The 10,000-nt window shown below is 41.9% G+C and overlaps 2 protein-coding genes across 2 annotated transcripts in view; both read right to left on the minus strand.

Annotated features, from left to right (window-relative positions):
- The window catches only part of LOC137996997 (uncharacterized), a 6,843-nt gene extending 309 nt beyond the window's left edge, over positions 1-6,534 (minus strand). The window contains exon 1 of the mRNA XM_068842665.1: positions 1-6,534. This exon is cut by the window's left edge and continues 309 nt beyond it. Within this exon, the coding sequence (XP_068698766.1) occupies positions 3,727-5,316 (1,590 nt within the window). The 5' untranslated portion in view covers positions 5,317-6,534 and the 3' untranslated portion in view covers positions 1-3,726.
- Positions 6,535-7,441: 907 nt separating this feature from the next.
- The window catches only part of LOC137994565 (uncharacterized), a 2,907-nt gene continuing 348 nt past the window's right edge, over positions 7,442-10,000 (minus strand). The window contains exon 1 of the mRNA XM_068840152.1: positions 7,442-10,000. This exon is cut by the window's right edge and continues 348 nt beyond it. Within this exon, the coding sequence (XP_068696253.1) occupies positions 8,502-10,000 (1,499 nt within the window). The 3' untranslated portion in view covers positions 7,442-8,501.

Raw genomic sequence — 10,000 nt, forward strand, 5'->3', positions numbered from 1 at the left:
GTCTATGTCAGCTGTGTTACTTTTTGTTAGAAAGTGTCCAAGGGACTGGATGGAACTAACCTATGTCTTCCTTCAGATTTGTGGTGTTGCAGGAATACCGAAATTTGATATCCTGCAAGAACAGCTGCATTATATGATCAACTATGAAATTTCTATGTCAAAAGATAGCACAAGCATTTGGAGTGCCAAAGGCCATAAAACGGCGTGTTCGAGAAAAATATGGCATCCCAGCCGGACTTCAAACTGTTTCAAGTGACAGTGAACTAGACGCGATGGTAACGTTTTTGACAGACGCGGACAGCAACCTGAAGTGAACATTTCGCATGCCAGGACAGCAGTGTCTCCCAGATTTTTAAACTAATCATCTCGAAGGGAGAAAAGATGCTTAGCAATAACAACATGGCTTAAGCTCCCTAATAGGGAGCTCAAGCACGCGACCCACGGTTTTTGAGCCACGAACGGCAAATAGATGTTAGCTCTTTTCTTTCTAACGTGTCTTAACAATACGACATTAAAACGGCCGACTATCTTTTCGCTCTTTGAGACGATTAGTTTACAAATCTGGCAGAGACTACTGGCCTGGCATGCGAAATGTTCACTTCTGATTTCCCTTAGTGGCTCAAAAACGTTGTCGTTTCCCATCAGAGAGAATTCCCAAACGCCGGCTAAGAAGAAGAAGAAGAAGAAGAAGAAGAAGAAGAAGAAGGGGTAGGCAGTGCTAATCACCCTTTACTTGAAGTATTAAGGACTGAATCAGTTGCGAAAGGGCGCAGCTCACGATATCCGGCTGAAAGCATGAAAAGGCGCCTCTGGCTGCCGCTATACAGTCCATATTTGATATCGGAGCAGAGCACCACAGCTAGATGTTAATTGGCCGTGAGTCGATTTTGATGAGGGAGGAAAACCGGAGCACCCGAAGAGAAACCCTCGAGTCAGGTTGAGATCAACTGAAACTGTGGCCCGGGATCGATTCCCGGATTCGACGCCATATGTGGGTTGAGCTTGTTGGTTTTCTCCTCCGCTCCGAGAGGTTTTTCCCCTGTACTCCGGTTTTCCCATCTCCTCAAAAACCAACATCTCATTTTATTTGTGGGGAGTTCGGATTTCAGTTGATTTGTAGTTTCCCCAATTAGTAGAGCACTTGTGCTCGGCAAAATTACCTTCAGACTTAAATAAAGTGATTATTATTATTATTACTGCATTCCCAGCTCAAATCCTTAATGAACAGGCCCGGGTTGCTCGAAGCATGGTTAGCGCTAACCAACGTTAAATACCATGAAATCCTGTAGGTTTTGACACCTAATCAACGGTGAGCGCTAACCAGCCGTCGAGCAACCGGCCCCAGAATGACATTACAAATCAGCGAAGCTATCATAAATAGCTCAAGTGACAGGAAATTAGAAAACTAAGGCAATGGCAAGGCAAATACCCCCAACAGAACAGAGATGGCGGATATTGACACTGCCAGAACCTATTGCAGAATACTCGAAAACGGTAACAAAAAGACTGGACTGTATGGAGATTTATTTGTCAGATTCCTTCAGAACAACTTCGCAAACAAATCAGAAATAGAATACATTCCCAGATGTTCTCGGGCACGTGCTCTCAAAAATATAACAAAAGCGCATGCGCGCAGACCTTTTGTTTATGTAACATACAGCAAAGTTCCTACACCTATCACTGGCTCAAGAGTTGAGATCTTAAAGTGAATCTGAGACTGAGGGTTTTATTGTTACACAAGATCAAAGAGTGCCAACAAAAGCATGCAACGTAACATAACGAAGTTAAGTGACGTAGATGAGTAGTACATAGAATCGATAAAAAAGAAGAGAAAAGAGCACAAAACAGTAGAACTAACACCATACTATTATGATTACAAAACTTGTCAAATTATGAAAACAATGGAGAAAAAAAAAAAGGAAACACTGAATATACATATTAATGAGACTACTCACCCATATTCAATACCCGTTTTGACCAATCGGATGAATTTCTCTAGACACGTGAATTAGGCCCGGGCAGGGATTTCAACGTGGCCCCAGGGAAATAGCGGGGTAAACAGATGAACAATGGAATGCAAATGAACATGAAGCATCAGTGGCATCACATAATGCATCATGTTCCTCTATCTTATCCCTTTCTTTCCTAAATCCATACCAAGTAAAACACACAAACGAAAATAATAAGGAATTTATTGCCTTGCCTTGAATACACAAAGGTACAACACTACATCCTTAGCTAATTACTTGCTGAAATTAAATGTGACAGCTCCTTACATTCCAACTTGGGCTACAAGCCGCACTAGTTGTTCGTTGGAGATCGACTTCGAACAAATGGCAGCTCAATATCAGAGTGTTTTTCGATTCCCAGGCGAACTGAACTAGAAAATTTTTCACATTGTTCACATGGGTAGAAAACTATTGTTTCATATGGGTAGAAAACTATCACTTTATGTTACCCTCTAATAGTTAAGTCTGTTGAAATATAAGTGCTACACGGCCAACGTTTGTGAAAACGTAACCCTTCCTTGAACTGAACTAGACCTCGTTTGCATGGACAAAATACAATAGAAATGTCGTTCGAGAGCGAGGCTAGTGAGTCTAATTAGCACCTAAACAAAATAATACGTTTTTGGCCGCCATTTATGCAATCGGTCAATTATTTAAATATACACATTAATTAAACTACTTATCCATATTTAACACCCGTTTTGACCAATCGGATGAATTTCTTTCGATGAATGTCTCTCTTTTTTATATCTGATAAATAATTCCTGCTTGTGTATTAAATTAAGTAACCAGAAGCTCATAAATTTGAAGCGTTTAACTTTGGTTCAGAACTGGGGTTTTTTGAGTTTAAAGATTTCCTTATTTGGATGTAACTGTAGCTTGTGCATTTTCCCGCCCGTGCAGCTTCGATCTTATTCTTGTCCATATATTTGGGCATAAAATTGGTGTCCTAAAATGCCCAGCTTTGTTTCAAGGGAAAGAGTTGCAAGTTAGACGTTCAAAGGTCATGTGCTTCTGAAGTACCTACATGTAGATAACTAAATAATACTTACATGCATAACCTAAACCTAGGACTATATGAAAAGAAAAAGAAGACTACGTTTATACATATATTTCAGTATATGGGTTAACAGCAATCCAGATTTTTATAACTCAGGCAGTTTCCGTAACAGTTTAGACTGACGTGTGCAGACGGCAAAAACAAATACATTACATGTTAATTTACAGTGGCACCCAACGATAACTTCTTTGGTGAAATATGTGCTAGGGAGAGACAAACTGTTTGAAGAATTTCGGTTCTACGTTGCTAAACAGCTACAGAATTATCTGTTAAACATCACCTAAAAGATTCCCAACCGCAGAAAAGTAAACCCCTACGTGTTCGGCAGTGATATTTTTGCATTTTCTGGCACTTAAAATGGTCACCTGGCGGTTTCGGATGAGCAAATGGTTCGCTGGGAAGTTCTTAGAAGGCCATCGTTCAGCTAGCAATTTCTGAAATGAAAATATCATTCCTTGAAATTTTCGGGCACTTCAATTTTCAGATAAGATTTCAGATAAGATTTCCGAACAGATCAAATAACGTCCCTTTAGACTATCTTTATAAACATTGCAAGGAGCCTAGAAATGTCTCTCAAAGGCTTTTGGCTTCATTTGCTCGTTGGGTGCCCTTGAATTTAACTTTCATTATTTTGACGACCTGCTTCAGTAGTATGACTCATGAATTCCGAGAAAAAGGTAGGGAACAGTTGAAAGCAAACCTTATTGCTGCATAATGGTCATTTTTCCTTCTGATAATGTCAAAAAGATATTCTGCAAAGTAGAGTACTGTCATTAGGGTACAAACTACGTTGGTGATAACATGGGCTCGCCAATTATGTGAGTTCCAAACTTTTAGAACAGCGACATTGAAAAGAGTGACCTGTAGAAATACTGATACGGTGTTGAAAACTACATCAATGGCCAGACCGGTCACGCAGCGCTCGATAAATCCCCAGATAAGATCCGAGACAGGTTGGTTTGAAACATCGGGATACATAAACTTGGAGACCTGAATAAGCCCAACGACCGAGACTAGAGCTGTGGGCTCCGAGAGGAGCAGCTGAATGCTAACATCAGCTGCAAAACGCATGCTTCGCGGTGTGCGAAAATTCCTTGGGGACAAGGTAACAGTTTGTGATCTGTTACACCGGAAGAGTATTTTGTACATGAAGTCCCATATGTAATCTCGCATTGTGACAGTTAAGCGTTCCACAAGATCAATCACTGCATGGCCCACTCCTAAAGCAACGAAAAGCCCAAAGCTCGTCAGCTCGGCTTGCATAACTCGGAAGACAAGGGCCGAACTCGAATAGAGCCATCCTACCAAAAGGTAAAGGAGGCCTGGGTGAACAAGCTCAAATTTTGGGGCAAGGGCGCGTGCTATAACTTTGGGGAGCGAAAGGAGCAAAGGGCACGCTCCAGCGATAAAAGCTTTTTCCATCTCGCTTTTGCTGTTGTACCATGGAAATATCCAGTAAACCAGAACAAAAGCGGCTGGTATACCCACAAAGAACTGAAGTCCTAAGAGAAATGTCACTTTGAACAGTTTCTTCTTAGTTTGCTCTTGAACTGGTGTGTGGGATGACATAAGGTGCTTGGCGATGATTATGCTGTTTCCGAATACAACTACGGTGAAAAGAACATTTAAAGGGTAGGACATCCAGGGCTGTTTATAAATACCAAATACCTGCAAGCAGAGTCGATAGCTAGCATCTGCGAAAGCCGCCAAGAGGTTGATCACAAGGAGGTTGAGATCTTTCAAAACAGAATATCCGAACATGCAGAGCATGATGGAGAAATGCCACAGCTCGATAATAAAACCTTCGACAGATTGGCTAGTAACTCGAATGCTCTGAATCACCCGCGGCATACTATTCCAGCGGAATGTCTTTTCATAGCAAAGGTCGGCTGTATTGAAATCTACAACTACCACTGCGATTGCGAGTAAACCGATACTGGATCCAATTATTAACTGCATTAGAAAAATGGCCCTGAAACACGACACAAACGACGTCCACCCTGATGGTCGAGACTCCTTCCAAGCCATACTTCCACGAGCATCCAAAGGAGGATCGAATTCTTGGAATATCGTGTCGTTGGGATCGAAGTTTGTAAAAACTTCTAAGGTGAAACGCTCTTGAACAAGTAGCGGTTCTATCTCTTGAACATTCCGTGACCTGCAAGGCGTTGTTGGCGAGTTTTCTAGAACGCTACCGGTAAAACTCTCGACAATGTAGGCAAAAAATGCTACAACAGCTTCCAACATACTTGATCTTTCGGAAAAAACTTAATTGCAGAAGCCGGAAGTGTTAGTGACGTTACATCATTCTCGTCCCCAGGGTCTTTGCCATTGAAGGTTTTTTCAGTTTCCGACGGCTGAGAGTGGTTAAAAAGTCTGGTTTCCATATGATCTGCGAAGGTAGGTCTCCGACACGATCGCCGATAGATCTGCGCAACGTGGCAGACATCATATGGAAACATCTGTGCCCGGCGTCTGCGGCGATCGGGAAAGTTGAATCTAGTTCTACTTTCCCGACCATTAGGACGCTTCCGACTAAGACACTTTTTAATGGAAACGTGTGTCTGAGATGATCTGTGTCCTATCGGCGACACACTATTGTTCGCCTTGAAACACGTCCAATCAAACTTGAAGTTAAGTGTGCTCCTTTTTCTCCTCACTTCGTAGAGGATTAGTGATAAGCTTGTCATTCGTCTCCTGTGTTTACTTTACGATCGTCTGCGATAAGACCGACGCAGACAGCTTCCGATGGTCGCAGACCGTTGCAGATCATATGGAAATACCAGGCTTTACATGACAAAGGAAGATCATCGCCAAATTCTTATTTGCTCTAAAAATACCAGTCTTTTGACTTAAATGTAATAAAGCATTGTGTCTCCGAACTTCGAGTAACAGCGCAAGTAAGAAAAAATCCCCAATTTTTTGACCAATTTCGAATCCGAACTTCTGCTTTGTAAAAACGGCTTCTTCGTCTTCTTCCCGCTTTACCACTGAATATCAAGACACCGTGTTTCCTTAGCAAAAAAAAAAAAAGATTTATTTCCTAGTAGTAATTAGGCTTGGAATATAACCTGGTTCAGCACCAGCCCTTCCTCGAATGCTTGTATTTAACCTTTTGGTATTTTAGTTAACCCTACTTTTCGATTTAACTTTCGAATCTCAAACTGTTGGACATTCGGTTTCTTATTTTTTTTTTGTGAAAGACTTATTTCCTCCGAAACGTTCTCAATCATTTGTAACCTCCTTCCCCACCCTTTGATTCAGTATTGGGAGGATTGTTTAGTCACGCAGTCGCGAGTGGTTTGCGTGACAAAGGCTCGGCACGAGTGACAGAGAGCAGTTTGACAAAGCTCTGGAAATGAGGTCGCTTTCATAAATGGCGACCAAAACCTTACTCCTCATCCTTGTTCTGAACGCCAACCAGCCGCTTTAGCATAGGACAGAATACAAGTGAAGTGTTGCTTTCATCCTTGTGACTAGTCACGCAATCTTTCCTTCTAACAAATTCCGTTGCACAACCGTTTGTGCTAAGTTACTCGGGCTTTCCAGGGAACGCCCGAGTTTAAATTACGGCTTCGTGTTTTTTTTGCGCTTGTAAAGCGCATGGGCGAAGTTAACCAAAGCGCACACATGACATAGTTGTGCAACGGATGATTCATCTTTTATAGCGCATATATGATGACATTTCTATGTTAAAAGATAGCACAAGCGTTTGGGGTGCCAAACGCCATAAAACGGCGTGTTCGAGAAAAATATGGCATCCCAGCCGGACTTCAAGTTGTTTCAAGTGACAGTGAACTAGACGCGATGGTAAAGTTTTTGACAGACGCGGACAGCAACCTGAAGTGAACATTTCGCATGCCAGGACAGCAGTAGTGACGGCAAATGGAAGTTAGCTCTTTTCCTTTCTAACGTGTCTTGACAATACGACATTAAAACGGCTGATTATCTTTTCGCTCTTTGAGACGATTAGTTTACAAATCTGGCAGAGACTACTGGCCTGGAATGCGAAATGTTCACTTCTGGTTCCTGTTCGTGGCTCAAAAACGTCGTCGCGTGTCATCAGAGAGAATTCCCAAACGCTGGCTATCGTGGATCGCATTAGGAGCAACGCTGGCGCAGTGGTGAGAGCACTCGCCTTCCACCAATGTGGATCGATTCCCGGATTCGACGCCATATGTGGGTTGAGCTTGTTGGCTTTCTCCTCCACTCTGAGAGGTTTTCCCATCTCCTTAAAAACCAAAATTTGATTTTATTTGTGGGGAGTTCTGATTTCAGTTGATTTGTAGTTTCCCCAATTAGCAGAGCACTCGTGCTCGGCAAAACTACCTTCAGACTTAAATAAAGTTATTATTATTATTATTAACATGAACAGCTCAAATCCTTAATGAACAGAATGACATGACAAACATGGCAGCAAGGCAAGGTAGGAACTAGCCAAACTATCCCACATAGCTCAAGTGACATAAAATTAGAAAACTAATGCACTGGAAAGGCAAATACCCCCCACAGAACAGAGATGGCTGATATTGACATTGCCAGAACTTATCGGTGGCTCAGGGGTCGGGATCTTAAACCGAAGCACAAAATAGTAGAACTAGCGAACACCATGCCTTAATGATTTCAAAAATTATCAAATTGTGGAAACAATAGAGAAAAAAAAGAAACATTGAATATACATCTTAAGTAACTAAGCGTAGATATTTAAATGATACTTACATGCATAACCTTAAACCTAGGACTACATGAAAAGAAAAAGAAGACTACATTTATACATATATTTAAATATGGGTTGAGAGCAATCCAGATTATTATAACTCATGCAGTTTCCGTAACAGTTTAGAATGACGTGTGTAGACTGTGATCAGACCCAGCACATTTTTTGTAGGCTGCCCTGTTTTAGGCAAAAACGAATACATTACATCACGGTAAATTTACAGTGGCACCCAACGATAATCTTCAGTCAAATATGTGTTCGGGAGAGTCAAAGTATTCTAAGAATTTCGGTTCTACATTGCTAAACAGGTATAGAATTTTCTATTAAACCGGCATCACCTAAAAGATACGCGACCACAGAAAAGTAGTCCCCTACGTGTTCGGAAGGGATTTTTCTGCATTTTTTGGCACTTAAAAAGGTCACCTAAAGGTTTCGGATGAGCAAATGGTTCGCTGGGAAGTTCTTAGAAGGCCACGCTCAGCTAGCAATTTCTTGAAATGAAAATGTCATTCCCTAAAATTTTCGGGCACTTCAATTTTCAGATAAGATTTCAGATAAGATTTCCGAACAGATCAAATAACGTCCCTTTAGATTATCTTTATAAACATTGCAAGGAGCCTAGAAATGTCTCTCAAAGGATTTTGGCTTCATTTGCTCGTTTGGTGCCCTTGAATTTAACTTTCATTATTTTGACGACCGGCTTCAGTAGTATGACTCATGAATTCCGAGAAAAAGGTAGGGAACAGTTGAAAGCAAACCTTATTGCTGTATGATGGTCATTTTTCGTTCTGATAATGGCAAAAAGATATTCTGTAAAGTAGAGTGCTGACATTAGGGTGAAAACTACGTTGGCGATAACATGAGCTCGCCAGTTATGTGAGTTCCAAACTTTTAGAACAGCGACATTGAAAAGAGTGACCTGTAGAAATACTGATACGGTGTTGAAAACTACATCAATGGCCAGACCGGTTGCGCAGCGTTCGATAAATCCCCAGATAAGATCCGAGACTGGCTGGTTTAAAACATCGGGATACATAAACTTATAGACCTGAATAAACCCCACCGCCGATACCAGAGCTGTGGCCTCCGTGAGGAGCAGCTGAATGCTAACGTCAGCTACAAAACGCATGCTTCGCGGCGTGCGAGAATTCCTTGGGGACAAGGTAACAGTTTGTGATCTGTTACACCGGAAGAGTATTTTGTACATGAAGTCCCATATGTAATCTCGCATTGTAACAGTTAAGCGTTCCACAAGGTCAATCACTGCATGGCCCACTCCTAAAGCAACGAAAAGCCCAAAGCTCGTCAGCTCGGCTTGCATAACTCGGAAGACAATGGCCGAACTCGAATAGAGGCATCCTACCAAGAGGTAAAGGAGGCCTGGATGAACAAGCTCAAATTTTGGGGCAAGGGCGCGTGCTATAACTTTGGGGAGCGAAAGGAGCAAAGGGCACGCTCCAGCGATAAAAGCTTTTTCCATCTCGCTTTTGCTGTTGTACCATGGAAATATCCAGTAAACCAGAACAAAAGCGGCTGGTATACCCACAAAGAATTGTAGTCCTAAGAGAAATGTCATTTTGAGCAGTTTCTTCTTAGTCTGCTCTTGAACTGGTATGTAGGATGACATAAGGTGCTTGGCGATAATTATGCTGTTTCCGAATACAACTAAGCTGAAAAGAACATTTAAAGGGTAGGACATCCAGGGCTGTTTATAAATACCAAATACCTGCAAGCAGAGTCGATAGCTAGCATCTAGGAAAGCCGCCAAGAGGTTGATCGTAAGGAGGTTCAGATCTTTCAAAATAGAATATCCGAACATGCAGAGCATGATGGAAAAATGCCACAGCTCGATAATAAAACCTTCGACAGATTGGCTAGTAACTCGAATGCTCTGAATCACCCGCGGCATACTATTCCAGCGGAATGTCTTTTCATAGCAAAGGTCGGCCGTATTGAAATCTACAACTGCCACTGCGATTGCGAGCAAACCGATACTGGATCCAATTATTAACTGCATTAGAAAAATGGCCCTAAAACAAGACACAAACGACGTCCACCCAGATGGTCGAGACTCCTTCCAAGCCATACTTCCATGAGCATCCAAAGGAGGATCGAATTCTTGGAATATTGCATCGTTGGGATCGAAGTTTGTAAAATCTTCTAAGGTGGAACGCTGTTGAATAAGTAGTGGTTCTATCTGGGAGTTATCGTCTT

The sequence above is a fragment of the Montipora foliosa genome, chromosome 3 (genome assembly GCF_036669935.1).
Source record: "Montipora foliosa isolate CH-2021 chromosome 3, ASM3666993v2, whole genome shotgun sequence".
NCBI lineage: Eukaryota > Metazoa > Cnidaria > Anthozoa > Scleractinia > Acroporidae > Montipora > Montipora foliosa.